Below are 16,829 nucleotides of genomic sequence, written 5' to 3'. Positions count from 1 at the left end.
GAAAGAAAGAAAAAAAGTGACTCAGTACAACCTCCCGAACGGCTAAATTGAAGTTTATACACGGTTTTTGGGAACCCGAGGTACCGAAGCAAAAATGTCCAAAAATTGCATGAAGGCTTTCTCGGATCACACAACGCGGTCACATATATTTTGAAAAGCAACAGAGGAAATTTGAGGGTGCCGGTAAGCGATAAATCAGGCTCAGGCGAAAATCAGATAATGGTAAAAAAATTGATTAATACTCCACTTGTTATTTGGGGCTGAGATCAAATAGGGTAAGTCCTGAATTGACCCAGGACACTTGGCTGAAAAACATGAAGAAAAGAAAGTGACCCGATACGACCTTCTGAACGGCTAAAATTGTACTGTATAATACACAGTTTTCGGGATTACAGGGTCTCGGTGCAAAAATGTACGAAAATTGAACGGAGTGTTTCTCGGGTCAGATACAACAACCACACAAATTTTGAAGAGTAACAGAGGACATTTGAGGGTGTCAGTATGCAATAAACCAGCCTTGAGCGAAAATCGTATAATCGTAAAAAATGGATTAATACTTATTATTTGGGGATGAGATCGAATAGGGTAAGTCCTGAAACGACCCTGGACACTTGGTTGGAAAACGGGAAGAGGAAAAAAAAAGTGACTCGGTACCACCTCCCATACGACTAAAATTGAAGTGTTATAATACACGGTTTTCGGGATTTCAGGGTCCTGGAGTAAAAATGTACGGAAATTGCACGGATTGTTTATTGGGTCAGATAAAGCGGGTACACAAATTTTGAGGAGTAACATGGGACATTTGAGGGTGCCGGTATGCGATAAACCAGCCTTGAGCGAAAATCGTAAGCGTGAAAAATGGATTAATATTTATTATTTGGGCTGAGATCGAATAGTTTAAGTTCTGAAGTGACCCTCGACACTAAGTGACCCTCGACACTTGGTTGAAAAGCAGTAAGAAAAAGAAATGTGACTCAGTACCTCCCGAACGGCTCATATGAAAGTGTATATAATACACAGTTTTTGGAAACCCGGGGTACTGAAACAAAATTGTCCAAAAATTGCATGAAGGCTTTCTCGAATCAGACAAAGCGACCACACAGATTTTGAAAAGCAACAGAGGACATTTAAGGGTGCAGGTATGTGATAATCAGGCTTAGGCGAAAATCGGATAATGGTGAAAAATCTATTGATACTTGTTATTTGGGATTGAGATCGAATAAGTTAAGTCTTGAAGTGATCCTGTACACTTGGTTGAAAAACAGGAAGAAAAAGAAAAGTGACCCGGTACGAACTCTTGAACGACTAAAATTAAAGTGTATAATACACGGTTTTCGGGATTCTTGGTCCCAGAGCAAAAATGTACGAAAATTGCTCGGAGTGTTTAACAGGTCAGATAAAGCGGCCACACAAATTTTGAGGAGTAACATAGGACATTTGAGGGTGCTGTTATGCGATAAACCAGCTTTGAGCGAAAATCGTATAATCGTGAAAAATGGATTTATACTTGTTATTTGGGGCCGAGATCGAATAGGGTAAGTTCTAAAGCGACCCTGGACACTTGGTTGAAAAACAGGAAGAAAAAGTAAAGTGACCCGGTACGACATTTTGAACGGCTAAAATTGAAGTGTATAATACACGATTACACGGTTTTCGGGATTCCGGGGTCCCGGAGCAAAAATGTCCGGAAATTGCACGAAAGCTTTCTCAGATTAGCCAAAGTGGCCACACAGATTTTGAAAAGCAAAAGAGAACATTTAAGGGTTACGATAAACGATAAACCATGCTCAGTTGAAAATCGGATAATGGTGATGTTCCGGGTGTTGATTCGGAGCAGTGTTATGACCACGTAAGCTTTGTTGAATGATGATTTTGCTTGACTCTTCCTTTCGGCCTCTCCTGAAATAATGAACAAACTGAGGGCTCGGCTTGGAACCGAGCGTACTCACTCCGACGCTCAAGTCAGTAAACTTAAAGGGATTAAGTTGTGTGTTACTTGGCAAAGTATATTGTAGAGAGATAAGGGAGTTTATACCAGATTGTGAGATGTTTAGGTTATATTTCGGATCCTTTTCTCAATGAGAGAAGTGGAGTATTTATAGACTTTCACCTGTTGTCACGTAGTGGCCAAGTGGCAGAGCAGGTGGAAAAGACTGTTCTACCCTCGGCCGAGGGACCCATGGCAGGCCGGCTGGCCTGGTTGACTCCATGCCGAGGGGTCTTGGATATGAGTACGCGGATATGTCTCCCGGCTGGCTGGTTGCCTAGCCGAGACCCAAGTGACAGGCCGACAGAGCTTCGTCGGCTAGTCTGTCTAATATGTTGACTTGCTGTCTTTTATCTTTGACCTTCCTCAATGTGTTGACTCGGTCAGCGGGTGCAGAATATGCCCCATCAGGTGAAAAAATGATTAATACTTGTTAATATAGGGGGCTGATTTATATCGACGACGTTTTAGTAAATATCGACGACGTTTTTCATAAAAAAGACGATGAATGCCCTTTTGACTTTATCTCTCTAAAAAAAATTCTCTCAAATTCAACTAAATAAAAAACAAAAAACAATAACAACAATTAACAATATGTCGGATCTCGATTCAACGGTATGTAAACAACTTAATCATTTGCTTAATTTTTCAATTTTTTTTTTTTTGATCGCTCATTCTATTCGATAGTTGAATTAATTGACGTATTAACTTAATAGTAGCGAATGTTAGAATTTGTTGCGTAATCTGAAAAATGTCCCCCGAAAGATGAACCATGGCCAAAGTTGGAAACCAACGTTCAGACCACGGTCTAAACGTTGGAAACCAACGTTTGCCACGGACCAAACATTGATTTCCAACGTTTGGCCATGGTCCAACATTGGATTTCAACGTTTGGCCATGGTCCAACGTTGGATTTCAATGTTTGGCCGTGGTCAAACGTTGGAATTCAATGTTTGGCCGTGGTCAAACGTTGGAATTCAATGTTTGGCCGTGGTCAAACGTTGGATTTCGTTGTTTGGCCGTGGTCAAATGTTGATTTTCATTGTTTGGCCGCGGATTAAAGTTGGTTTTCGTTGTTCGTCCGCGGTTGATCGATGGAAAGTAATGTTTTGCCGCGGTCGTTTATTGAGTCTCGTTGGAATTCAATGTTTTAGGCATGAATTACTCGTTTTTACATGTTTTTCTTTCGTTTTACGCAACTTATGTTGTTTATTAATCCTTTTTATTGTCTTACTATAGTCCTTATTGCTTGTAACAGGAATCGTGGGAGGATTTTGGCGAGAATCCAATTGATTACAACCCGTTGTTCGAGACTACTATAGATTTCGAAACGCGTGACGATGCTTTTAATTGGGCTCAGAAAATCGCATTCGAGAATGGGTTTGCTTTGGTTAAAGCAAATAACGGAGCTAAAAATAGGAAAAAGAACGGGTTGTTGGCAAGTTATTTTCGGTGTAAAAGACATGGTAAACCAAAAGAAACGGACGATCTTGAAAAGCCAAGGAGGTCGCAGAAGTGTTCATGCAAGTTTCGTATTCGTGCCGTTCAAAATTTCGTGTCTAAAAATGATAAAGAGACGGTGGTGTGGAACATTCTAACCTCCGAGGGTGGTGGACTACACAACCACAACGTAGCCGTTTATAAGGACGGGGATCGGCACTTTGCGAGATTGGACGCGGAAGAGAAGGCATATGTTAGGCAACAAACATTGGCCGGGGTTCAACCGAGGGATATTAAAAATGGTCTTCATTTGAGATCCCCCGATAAACCTCAACCGTCAAGCACCCAACTGTATAATGAAACAAGGAAAATTAAGAAAGAAGAAATGGGTGAAAGAAACACCGCTCAGCAAATGTTGGCTCTAGCGGTGGCAAAATAAATACGTCCACTTCTACGAGATTGATTCCGAGGAGTCAAAAGAGTTGACTCACATTTTCATGGCTCATCCTGAAGCGATTAAGTTGTTCCGGGCTTATCCTTATGTGGTCCTCATGGATTCGACTTATAAAACCAACATTTACCAGAATCCACTCATTGAGATGGTTGGTGTGACACCCACGGGATCGTCCTTCTTAATTGCATGTGCGATGATTCCTAAGGAGAATGACGTGAATTACCATGGTCACATTGAGAAAGTTAGCTGCGATTTTAGATGCCACCGGAGTTGCGTCCCCTGCTGTATTTGTCACCGACCGGGAATTGGGTTTGATCAGCGCTCTTGAGCAAGTATTTCACCGGGCTGAGCATTTGTTGTGTAGATGGCATGTGAACAAAGCCGTCAATGCAAAAGCCTTGACAACATACCAAACTGAAACTATGAGGAAATTTGTCATCTCAAATGATGAATCCGGTTGGTTTAAGGTGATCAATTCAACCACCGAGGAATCGTTTCAGCGTGCGTGGCAGTGTTTCCAACGTAAGTGGCCAAAAATGGTGGATTATGTACGGACAGCATGGGGTCCACACGCAGGGAAGTTCGTTTTATGCTATACAAACGAGGTCTTACATTTTGGTAACACGGCAACTTCCCGTGTTGAGTCAGCACATTCTCTATTGAAGGCTTGGTTGAAGTCAAAGCATCTCACACTTGACTCCATGTGGTCCCGTATCCACGGCATGCTTGAAAGTCAACACTCGAAGATTAAGAAAGAACTCGAAGATGAAATGAGTAAACCTAGGAGAACATCTCGTACTTTCTCCTTATTGCAAGGAAACGTGTCTACTAAGGCCATAGAGTTAATGGAGAAAGAACTTACTAGAGGCCTTGGTTTGGGTATCGGATTGAATAATCGTTGCCGACACGTGATGCGAACGACTCATGGATTACCTTGTGCATGCAATTTGGTATCTTTGCACGGAAAAGGTAGGAGGGTCCATCTCCAGGATATTCATGTCTTTTGGAAGACATTGGTGTATGATATTCCTCAACAAATGCCGAAAAATGACGGTGATTTATGGGATGAATTAGCGAATGATATGAGGCACAAAGGACCCTAAGTTAAACTAAGGGCGGCCATAGACTTGTTGCGTGATTTCCAAAGACCCCGGAGGACCAAGAGATTTTGCCACCCCCTATTAATGAGCACCCGAAAGGTCGTCCAAGAGGTTCAACCACTAGAAACAGGTCGGGTTTTGAGCATGCGAAAAGGAAGTTCGGGACACCAAGTACTCACTGTCAACAAATGCGAGAGGTTCAACAAAGAATTGGTGATTTCGAATCAGGAACTCCCGGTGCTCCTTTGGGAATGAACTTTACCATTGGCTTTATATCAACATGGGTCAAACGGTGGGGTATACCTGAGGTTTTGTGGGGCCACTTCGATGGTTGGGTGGATGTTGGAGATGACGGTCATTGTGGTTTCCGGGTAATATCGCACGCCCGGAGGCCGAGAGACAGATTATATAGTTATGCGGGAATGGTGTTCGAGGGAGATGAGGTCCGACTCTATCTACGCAGAGTTATATGGAGGTTTTCTATCACCACTCAGCGGTATGTCGGGGTTAGATTTAGCATTCGACGAGTTGAGTTTTTTCAAATAGATTGGTTGTGGGCAGGACCATTGGATGTGTAGCGACGATTTGCTAGTTTTTGCAACGATGTTCAACTGGACGATATGTGTGATTGGTCATACACTGCGAGACGGGAAGAATGTTTGGGAAGGAAGTTGCAAAACTATCATGCCATTGAAGACCCGAGTTGAAGGCCGACTACCGTGTGGTATTTTGTGGTTTGTCCTACATCATAGCCATTGGATGCGGTTGCATTCTAGCAGCCCCCTTGAGAGTCTCCCTATGCCGCCACTTGATCCCGCTTGGTTGACCTTCCGAGATCCCTGTGTCGTTCACCTAGAGACTTTGTACCAACATAACATTGAGATTTGGCAAGCGTTCATGTTAGAAACTCCGAGAACACGTCGTAGAAGTCGGTGTCCGATAGTGCGATGATTTATCTCGATTAGTAGTTGTTCGCATTGAAAAAACTATTAAGTTCACTTGTGTAATGTAATATATTAATGAAAATCATAACAATTACTAATTTCTGAAATTTCCGGAATTCAAATGTTACCGTTATAATTCAAAATAACCGTTATAATTCAAAAATAGCCGTTATAATTCAAATGTTACCGTTATAATTCAAATGTTACCGTTATAATTCAAAATAACCGTTATAATTCAAATGTTACCGTTATAATTCAAATGTTACCGTTATAATTCAAAATAACCGTTATAATTCAAAAATAGCCGTTACAATTACAAGCTTATAAATAGGCCATTCTATTTCAATTTCAATCACAACATCCAATTCTAATCACAACATCCAATTCTATTCACAACAAACAATTCTAAAATGGATCTCACAAATGCACAAAAAACCAGAGTTTATCAAATAAGAATCGACCTAATTGTTCAAAATTTACCAATTCTAATTGAGCGTCTTGAATCAGTGGTTCCCAGTGCCACTGTATGGCACATGCTTGAAGAGCCTCCAATTGGTAGCCTTTGTATAATTTTACAAGGAAACCGAGAAGATGTGCTAACTCCAAAGAATTACAGATGAGGTTGTCTCTGATGAAGCATTAACCGAGAAGATGTGGGAGTTTCGTAGGTTAAAAAGTGACATCTTAACATATTTTGAGCGCATTCTCACCGTGATCGATTACCCAAGACTATCGACTTATGTCTTTGGTAGAGTCCGGGCCAAGGAATTCTTTATCTCTACTTGAATGATTTGTTGACTGAATATATGTCTACCCAACCTGAAGAAATTGAGGTTCATGACCATGAAGAAGATAAGGAATCGTCGTCTTCATCATCGGAAGATAATTAAGTTCGATAGTTATTTAATTATGTTATGTTTTAAGTAATAATCGTTTATGGTTTGGGGTTTAGGGTATGGGGTTTAGGGTTTAGGGTATGGGGTTTAGGGTTTAGGGTTTAGGGTTTAGGGAATGGAGTGTTGTTGTTAGTTTTGAATTTATGTTTTAAGTGGTTTATGTTTTAATCATATTTTAAGTGCTTTATGTAATGTCCTTGTATTTCAATTAATGAATGTTTTAATTAAATTATGTTTAAAGTCATTTAATTAAATATCGTTGCATTTACTTAAATACCGTCTCCAAACAATAATAAAAATAAAACATAAAAATGTCTGATAAAACAATAATAAAAATAAAACATAAAAATGTCTGATAAAAATGTCTGATAAACATAAATCATCCAAACATACATAATCCAACGAAATAGAAAAACATAAGAAAATGAAAAGAAACTAGTCATCATACACGTCTGCATAGTAAGGACGCATCCCCGCAAACAAATCCTCTAGAGTCTCTCTCTCGGTCTCCTCATCATCTTGCTGGAAGACCGTCTTCAACTTACGACTAACAGCTAGGGCGACTTCCGGCTCCTCATGAAACTCGACAGGCCGAAAATGGACGCGGTGTGAGGGGGGATAAAAGTAGGGGTGTGAATGCTCTACATACCAAGACATGTATCCCTTAGTACACTCGAAAGGCATATATGCCTTCTTTGACAGGTGTCGGAGGTGTATGATGGATATCTCGGACATCCATGTCCTATCGGGCTCTTGCCCGAAATCCAGCCTGTAAGTCCCGTTCGCGGGCCGAGACTCCTTCACCGCAATAGGCATCGAGGCCGGGACATCCGGACGGTACCCAAACTGACGCATGCATCGATCCGGCTGGTACGGCTCTACTATATCAAGATGTCTGATAAAACCCGAGTAAAGCGATACTCTGCAATCTCCATGAGGACGGTTCCCGTAAGGCAACCATCGGACATGCTCTGCCCTAAGATCGTCCAAACTATGACGATACAACTGAAAAGCACGAGACTCGCCCTTACTCCGAGGCAAGTTGGCCCAAGCCTCAACAAGAGGACGGTCCTCAAAAAAGAATCCAGCACCGGGTCGGAACCTGGGAAAGTACTCGTATATCCACGCCTGGAGTAACGGTAGACACCCACTAACACCCGAATAATCTCGGCGCGATGCCATCCCTAGCTGTCGGTACAAGTAAGCCAAACAAGCCGCACCCCAAGCATATGAACCAACCCGCTCAAGACTATCAAACAAGGGCAACAACTGAGCGGACACCCTATCACCACTCTTATCCATGAAAAGAGTCGACCCGAAGAACATCAAGAGGTAAGCCCGTAACGAGTCATGCTCGTTCCCTAGGTAAACAACACGACTCAACTCCGATGTTAGTAAACCGCCATTCTTGTAGAGCGGTGGTACAACATCGGACTCAGGAACTCCATAAAACCTCGCAATCTTGCCCCTCAGACCACTGTCATCATCCTCGCCCGAACCGGCCACAAGCACCCGATCACCACTAACAGGTATCCCAAGAATATGCTGGACATCATGGAGCATGATACTAATCTCTCCAAAAGGCATATGGAAAGTGTTAGTATCCGGGTGCCACCTCTCGATAAAAGCACTAAGGAGGTTATCATCTAGACCGGTGGTAAAACACTCCTTCAAAACCCCAAGCCCGCTCGCCTGTACCCTAGCTGCAACACCCTCAGTGAGAACCATGTTCCTAATCTCACTCGCAGCTTTCGGCCTCTCGTAGACCTTGATCCACGACCTCATATTCTCCGGGTTAGGGTCCGACCAACTGTTGAACGCAACGTGACCACCAAAACTCCGTAGGGTGCTAATGTTCCTAGGACCACCAGGAACGGGCTCTCTCAAGATCCAAGAACTATCCTTCCTCGGCCTCCTCGACCTATCGGTGCTAGAGGACTCTCTAACACTCGAATAACGTCCACTCCTATCCCGGCCCAACTTCGGACTCAACACCCTCGGCGGTGCCGGTTCGGTTGGACCACATACTCTCCGTCCTCCTCCTCCTCCTCCCCCCTAACCGTCATCCGACGGCCATCATCTCTATCATGCTTTGGTAACTACCAAAGAAACTCCCGAGACCTCGCCTCCTCCGACTCGCTAACGACGTGACCGGGAGTAGGCATCATAACCATACCGTACGTCTCTCGAAGTGGGGGTGGCTGCTTGTGGGCTCGCTTAACTCGCAAACGACGCTTGAGCCGTAACATAACGCCCAACGGTACGGTCGTGTATGTTAGGCGGAGCCGGAGCGTTCATGATTGCCTTTCCTCTCTCATTTCGATCTGCCATCTGCATTACGAAATTGGAAGTTGTTAGAAAACACGTTAATCGACTAAATATCATATAAAGTAACAAAAATCGGCAAATAATAGCATAAAACACGGTTTTTTAAAAAAAAAAATTAATTTACCGCGGACAAACATTTTTTTTTTTTTTGACCGCGGTTGAACAAAAAAATCCCTTAGTTGACGGTGGCTAAACATTTTTTTTTTTTTTTTTTACCGCGGGCAAACATTTTTTTTTTTTTTTTTACCGCGGCCAAACATTTTTTTTTTTTTTACCGCGGCCAAACAATAAAATTGGATGTTTGACCACGGCCAAACAATAATTCCCAACGTTTGACCACAGTCAAACGTGAGAATCACACGTTTGACCGCAGCCAAACCTCCAATTCCAACGTTCAACCCACTACCAACGTGGATTTCTCACGTTTCACCCACGGCCAACATGCATTCCCCACGTTTGGCCGTGGTTTTAAAAAACCATTCAAATTCATTTCCAATCCGATTAACAACAACAAATTTCGACTCAAAAATCAATCCCAATCAACTATATTTCGCAAACAACATATAACAATACAAAAATTTACATTAAAACAACTAATTAACATGAATTTTAATAGAAAAAACTAACAATTTCTAAACTAATTCAATTAATTTTAATAAAAATCTAACACATAACCTAATTTACTAACTAATTCAATTCTAAAACAAAATCCAATCAATTTAATCGATTAACAATAACAATAAAGGAAAGAAAACTATTTAATTTCATAGTTTAATTCAATTAGTTTCAATTTCTAAACTAATTTAACAAAAAAAAAAACACTTACCTTGTCACCGGCGGCAGGGCAGTGGTGTCGGCGGCAGGGCAGTGGTGTCGGCGGCAGGGCGGTGGTGGTAGAAGCGGCGTGTGTGGTGGTAGCAGCGGCGGGGGGGTGGTAGTGGTGGTGGCCGAATGGATTGAATGTTGGTGGAAGTTGAATGTTGATGGAAGTTGAGTGTTGAGTAGAGAGAATAGAGAGAATAGGGAGAATGGGTAGTGAGAGATGAGGGGTAGTGAGCGTCTTTTTTTTAAAAAACGTCGTCGACGTTTACTAAAACGTCGTCGATATTAACGAATCCGGTTAATATATTATAGGTACTTTTTTAAGAGCCTTCTTATACCTTGCACTTCCCTACACTCTACACTATCAGAGTATCATTCATCACTTGCTTACTGGTCAAGTTGGCCCACATTGTGTTGTATGGATGTCTCTTCAATTATACAATTGGTCTCCCTTGTGACGGGTTACCATTTGTGACGGATATTTTGTGAGATAAAATGGTAACAAAATGGGTTAGTGGAGAAAGGGGACCACATGAATAGTGTTGCAGAGAGAGAAAAAGTGGGTACATTGTGAGGTAAAATGGTATCCGTCTTCAGCTTGTGACGGATATGTCATGTCTTCCCTGAGAATTTGTGTCAATTATAAGCTTTGCATCTGAATTTCACATGAATAGAGACTCCTCACCTCCACAACTTGCTAATAATATACTCCATAATTCTTGATTTGATCTATAATTATCACATTATTTTTCCTTAAATCATTCTTATTTGTCTTGTTGCTTTCTCAGATTCACATCCCACATCTCGAATCTAGGACACTTCTTTAACATATACGAAGTATAAAAGATGTCTTATATTAATGGTTAAAACAGAGATATAATGAAATATACACCGTAGATTTTAAGCCTTCCACCGTTATTGTTATTATATTACCATGCATCATGGAAATGGAGAAAACTTTAGTTTATTTTAGCCATTAGTAAGTTCACGGTAAAACTGGCCAACAACACGGGCCAACCCTACTCGCTTTTGCTAACCGACCAACATTTCAAAGGCTTGCCCGACGCAGTCTATCCAGTACCTGGGCCCGCCAAAAAAAAAAAACTACTCAGACTGGGTTAGGATTAAGGTTGAGCCAGCCCGGCCCCGCTCTACCCGGCTCGTCCTAAGAAACAAGCCGGTTTAGAGCCTAAGTTTCTGGATATGGATCTAGCCCGGCTCATGGCCATGTCTAATTATTACATACCGCCATACGGGCATACAGGATACAGCCCTATTCGGCCGTATTAAAAAAGTAAAAGAAAAATACAAAAACAAAACCATATTAGTCCACATAAGTTGAAGCAGGAGGTCCATGTGATGTGCTACATAACCACTACCTGTGACATGCTGTCTGTCATAATACAATTTTCTGACTTTATTTCAGATCAATTCCATGTGAAAACAACAACAACAACAACGTAACTCACAACATACACAACCTTCATTCCTTTCCTTTCATCAACTCTTTTCCATCATTTCTTCTTACTACATTAACTTCATTATTATTTGTTGCTGTTGTTGTTGCAGAATACCTTAAATTACTTAACTACTGACTGTAAACAGAATGTTCATTCAATGTTTCTTTTGTAACTTCTGTAACCAACCAACTTCCTTAACTGTCGCCCCATTTCCTACATTCATTCATTTCTAACAATTTTTCGTAATTCTAGGACGAGTCGACGAGACTACATTCGGGTTGTGCAATGGACTCTCGTGCTCGTCTCGACTATGTTCTTTTTCACCTCACTCCCACTCGAACCAGGTACGAGTACTTATTAATTTACTCCTTATTTTATTCTGTATCCTTTATGTTGTCGGAATTTGAACCCAGGACTGACGAGAGCTAATGTTAGCACAAATAGAAGCGAGAGAGCTAGGTTTTTTTTTTTAAAAAAAAAAAAATGTTGACGAGATTTGAACTCAGGCCATGACATCTACGTGTCATGGCTTTACCAAGCTAGTTGACATCTGACGAGAGCTAATGTTAGACATTTGTGTCAATATATCATATCATTAACGGCCATTCTTTAGGCCATGAAAAGATCTACTCGTATTTTGTTGGTTAATAAAGACCGTCTCTTCTAAGTATTTCTAATGTCAAGAATAAGTCTAACAAGTATATTACCATGACCGCATTATAACATGACTTTAAATTTTAATTCCGTCACTGCTCTAGTTCCACTCCAGTGTACTATGTGATCTAAGATATGTAACGAATATGTAATGAATTATATTGAAATTGATTTTTGAGCATGATTAGAGGCTGAATTGATCAACTAATTAAAAATTAGGACACTAATTTTGATACATTATGTAAAAATTTTGGTAAGAAATTTATGTAATTAAAATGTAATAGAGTACAATTGAAGTTAAATAACTTAAATTCATGTAATTTTATTGACAGAATTTGTGATTATGAGTTTAAACAGCTTAATCAAGTGATTAAGGTATGATCCGCCATTAATTAATGATTTTGTTGCTCAAATTAACACAATCTTGGTTAAATATAGTAAAAATCTGTTAATAATTCAAGATTTTGTTATTCAATTTTGATTCGCCGTAGTTACGATTTAGTAATTGTCGCCCGGAAAATTAATGATTTTGTTGTTCAATTGTGATATGTTGTTAATCTGATCTGGTAATTTTCGCCGGAAAATTAATAATTTTGTTGTTCAATTGTGATGTGTTGTTAATGTGATCTGGTAATTTTCGCCGGAAAATTAATAATTTTGTTGTTCAATTGTGATATGTTGTTAATCTGATCTGGTAATTTTCGCCGGAAAATTGAAGGATTTGCCATAAATTAATGATTTTATTGTTCAGTTTGATGAAATTTTGGTTGCATGTAGTAAGATGATTTACTGATTTATGATTTTTGTTGTTGAATTTTGATTTGTTTTAGATGTGATCTGGTAATTTTCGCCGGAAAATCGAGTGAAAAGTTAGCATATGGACTATTAGAGCCATTTATTGCACATTTGAAATCAGCTAAAGATCAGATTTCCAAAGGAGGTTATTCAGTCACTCTCCGACCGCCTTCTCCGGAAAATTCTTACTGGTTTACTAAAGGAACTCTGCAAAGGTATTGATTTTTCAGAAATAATTGAATTTTATTAATTAGTTTGATTAATTTGATGTTTATGATTTTGATCAGAGTAATTTTGATTTAGGTTTGTGAGATTTGTGAGCACACCGGAGGTTTTGGAGCGGTTTGTGACGATTGAGCGAGAGATTTCGCAGTTGGAGAATACGATCAAGTCGTTTGAATCTTCTAATGGTGAATCAAATGATAACAGTGAGCTTAAACAGGAAGAAAATTCTAAGTAAGCAGAACTATTTTTACATTATTTAACATCAATTGAATATTCTGTCGCAATTAATTACTCGTAATTTTTACTGCTTACATGATAGGGATCGACTTCACCGCGTTGTTGAAACTCGTACAGTAGTTCTTTGGAAAGAGCAAGCAATGGTGTATGCTCGTGCTTTGGCGGCTGGATTTGATCCGGATAATCTGAATGACCTGCTGTTGTTTTCTGATGCTTTCGGAGCTTCACGCTTAAGGTACATAACTCGACATAAAAAAAACTAAAAATCTAAACGAGAATAATCATCACTTATAAGTAATCTTTACTTTGACTTTATACAGGGAAGCATGCATAAATTTCCGGGATTTATGCAAGAATAAAAATGAAGATCGACTTTGGGTTGATGAAATTGCTGCAATGCAGGCTATCATGCAGCCAAATTTGTCATTAATCGGCACATCTGGAATCGTTCTTGCTGGTGAAGATATTGATCCTGACACCGTTACTAGTCACGACAGCTCGGATGCAAATCAAGGTTCATTTTGCTAACCTTATTCAGATTAATGTTAGGATTCTACAAAGTTTCTGAAAATCCAAAAAATAGTTTTGATATAGAGATGTAATATTTCCTGTCGGAAAAATTAATTTCTGACAGCGATTTGTTTTTGTAGAAAATGGTTTTCCAGCATCTCAGACGCCGGGACTGATGCAAAATCCATGGGCAAGTCAATTTCCTCCACATTTACGGAACTTTCAAGGTCCCGTATATCAGCAAATGCCTCCGTATCAAGGGTATGGCTTCCCAGGAATGCAGGTTGCCCCTCCTTATTATCCTGCAAATATGCCATGGCCTAATGGCAATTCACAAGATCACCGTGATCGTAAATCATCATCCAAGAAGAAGAGTAAAGGTTCAAATGCAAGGAAATCTGAGAACGAGGGACACGATGAAAAGACTGAGCCCAGTGAGTCCAGCGAGTCTAGCTCTGAGACAGATTCGTCGTCTGATAGGTCTTACAGGAAAAAGAATGGAAAGAAATCTTCGAGAAAAGTTGTCATTCGTAACATAAATTATATTAGTTCCAAAAGGGATGATGAAAAGAACAGTAGTTCTGAAACAAGTTCTTCAGATGAAAAGCATCATAAGTCGACTGCAACTAAGAAGGAAAATAAAGGAAGTGACGGCTGGGATGCTTTTCAACAGTTGCTGTTGAAGGGGGATTCGGACTCTAATGTTCCCGAGGCAAAAACAGCTCCAACTGAAGAAGAATATCTTTCTGCAAAAATATCTGAGAAACAGCCGGTAGCTAATGATGCGTTTATAGTGACTGAAATGGGCAGTGACGGTTATCACCAAGCAATAAGAAGGGGTAATAGTAGTATTCCCGAGGAATTCCAATTTGCGCAAAGAAGTGGAGAGGCCGAAAATTATCCACAAGTGTCACTGTCTGATGATGCTGCCCGTTCTGTGATAAAAACTCAAGCGAGTGATGATTGGTTTGTCAGCAAAAAATCAGATGAAACGGTGAATCAAGGAGAAGTCGGAAGTTACAGGCTTATAAATGGCGATAATATTGAAAAGAGAAGCAAAGATGTTGTAATTGATGATTCTCTCATGATCCAAAGAAGACTAGCAGATGAACACACTGAGAACCAACTGCGGACAAATATTAACATGGTATCTGATATCATGGAGACTAGAGAAGTGGTCCCAGAGAAGATACCGGAATCACAGGGTTTCTGTGAACCAGATGAACTCTACATGGGCCTTAACCGAGATATAGTTATGGAACAGACAGTACCGTCTTGGAATCCTGAGATTGATTTCGAGAATAATGTTGTAGTGAAGACTCCTGTTAAAAAGTCTGATATAGATGCATGTGCTGACTCGAATGCAAATGAAAAGGGTCCTAACAAAAAGACTGGAAATACTGTCGCCAAAAATTCCGGTAGGGATGCAAGAACAAGAACCGCTGGTGGGCCCATGAGGAGAGGCAAACCAGAGACAACACCAGGGACTCGAAGGTCAACTTTCGGAAGCAAAACAGCGATTCCTAAGAGCCAGTTTGAGAAGGTATCTGTCGCATCCAAAATGAATTTTCTTGGCTTTTATTTTTGCAAAATGTTCCATTGAATTGTTTACGTTTTTTCAAAAATCTCCTCACATATCTTGAAAAACGTAAACAATTCAATGGAACAGAGGAATAATTAATCTTGTAAGTGCGTAAATTTGATTGTTGTTGTTAACCAGGATGAGGAGAGGAGAAAGAGAATGGAAGAGCTACTTATTCGAAGACAAAAACGTATAGCTGAAAGGGGTGGTGACAGTTCAAAGCCTGGTCGGAAATCCGTTACATCTTTACTGACCTCAGATAAGTTAAAGAGTCAGTCATCAGCTGAAGAAACAAAGAAACCTAAGCCTGTTCTCAGGAGTTCCACCATTGATCGACTAGCAATTGCGAAGACAACTAAAAGTTCCTCGACTCCTCAGCCTAAGCGAGAAATATCCAAGCCAAAGGGTACTAACACGAAAAATGGATTACAAAAGACGAAAGATGTTCATCAAAAGAAATTAAGCACAAACAAGATCAACCCTTTAGAGAAAAAACCCGGGAATGGAGATCCAACGGGTGTCATGGAGGCCAAAAACCCTGAAACGGAGATCAAATTTGACGAGGTTGATGATTCAAAAGACATTAAGGAGTTGCACGTTACATCTACAACCGTGAGTACAGATGTAGGTATGGTTGTACAGAGTCACCAGACGAATCCTTCAGATAAAACGGTACCCCTCGCGTTTTCTGAAGACGTGAAAGTTTCCGATGAGAATAAAAAGATAAGTCCTGAGTTGAGTGTCCACCCAGTGCCAGAGTCCCCTACAAAACATCTGAATTCAGCTTTGATTGTTGAGGGTGACGGTATTGCTAATGGGAATATTCCGAGCTCCCCGGAGATATCTGTGGTCCAGGAATCAGCTCCTTCAACAACTAGTGACACAGTCCTTGAGTCGACACAGTCGAGGAAGAAATGGGACGGTCCTGAAAAATCTACCAAAGCAAAGGGATTCAGGAAGCTACTTATGTTTGGTCGGAAAAGTTAGAAATTAGAATGCATTATTTAGCGACTTCATTTGATTCTTTCGTTAGATTTGTTTGCATCGTACATCATATTCATTGTATCGATTGTTAATTATCAGTAAGTAATTTTTCGCTCATCTCAGACAAACTGTTTGGCATTGCAGGTTTTCTAATTGAACGATAATACAACTATGGCAACAGCAAGGATACTTTCTGTTAGTGTGATATCGCCCGATACTTTATTTTTCCAAACAAAAAAAAATGCACTTTTGTATTTATCCCTGTAAATTACAATTTGTTTGTCACAAACACACCATAAATGTTCATGGGACAATTATTTACGACAAGGAAAAAAAATTAAAATTAAAATTAAAATAAAAAATAAAATAAAACAGGATTAGCCATATCTCTGCAGTCTGCACCATGCAAGT

At 40.2% G+C, this 16,829-nt stretch overlaps 2 protein-coding genes across 2 annotated transcripts; both read left to right on the top strand.

Annotated features, from left to right (window-relative positions):
• The first annotated feature begins 4,105 nt into the window (after positions 1 to 4,105).
• LOC141657956 (uncharacterized) lies at positions 4,106 to 4,984 on the top strand. The gene has a single exon (XM_074465346.1). It carries the CDS (start codon positions 4,106 to 4,108, stop codon positions 4,982 to 4,984), a length of 879 nt encoding a protein of 292 aa, XP_074321447.1.
• A 6,348-nt stretch (positions 4,985 to 11,332) lies between these two features.
• Positions 11,333 to 16,539, top strand: LOC141656418 (COP1-interacting protein 7-like). Its single transcript, XM_074463297.1, has 7 exons — positions 11,333 to 11,775; positions 12,916 to 13,095; positions 13,184 to 13,336; positions 13,425 to 13,577; positions 13,663 to 13,856; positions 13,993 to 15,395; positions 15,573 to 16,539. Exons 1-7 carry the CDS (start codon positions 11,717 to 11,719, stop codon positions 16,419 to 16,421), a joined length of 2,991 nt encoding a protein of 996 aa, XP_074319398.1. The 5' UTR covers positions 11,333 to 11,716; the 3' UTR covers positions 16,422 to 16,539.
• Positions 16,540 to 16,829: the final 290 nt, after the last annotated feature.

This window comes from Silene latifolia, chromosome 5 (genome assembly GCF_048544455.1).
Source record: "Silene latifolia isolate original U9 population chromosome 5, ASM4854445v1, whole genome shotgun sequence".
NCBI lineage: Eukaryota > Viridiplantae > Streptophyta > Magnoliopsida > Caryophyllales > Caryophyllaceae > Silene > Silene latifolia.
The sequence above is the reverse complement of the archived record's forward strand: the minus strand, read 5'-3'. Positions and strand labels throughout refer to the sequence as shown.

Excerpts from the sequence above, each read along its gene's own strand:
- LOC141656418 (XM_074463297.1), top strand. The coding sequence starts at position 11,717 with ATGGACTCTCGTGCTCGTCTCGACTATGTTCTTTTTCACCTCACTCCC. Across the intron at positions 13,096-13,183 it reads ACTAAAGGAACTCTGCAAAG|GTTTGTGAGATTTGTGAGCA; the intron begins GTATTGATTTTT and ends ATTTTGATTTAG. Across the intron at positions 13,578-13,662 it reads TTCGGAGCTTCACGCTTAAG|GGAAGCATGCATAAATTTCC; the intron begins GTACATAACTCG and ends GACTTTATACAG.
- LOC141657956 (XM_074465346.1), top strand. The coding sequence starts at position 4,106 with ATGGTCACATTGAGAAAGTTAGCTGCGATTTTAGATGCCACCGGAGTT.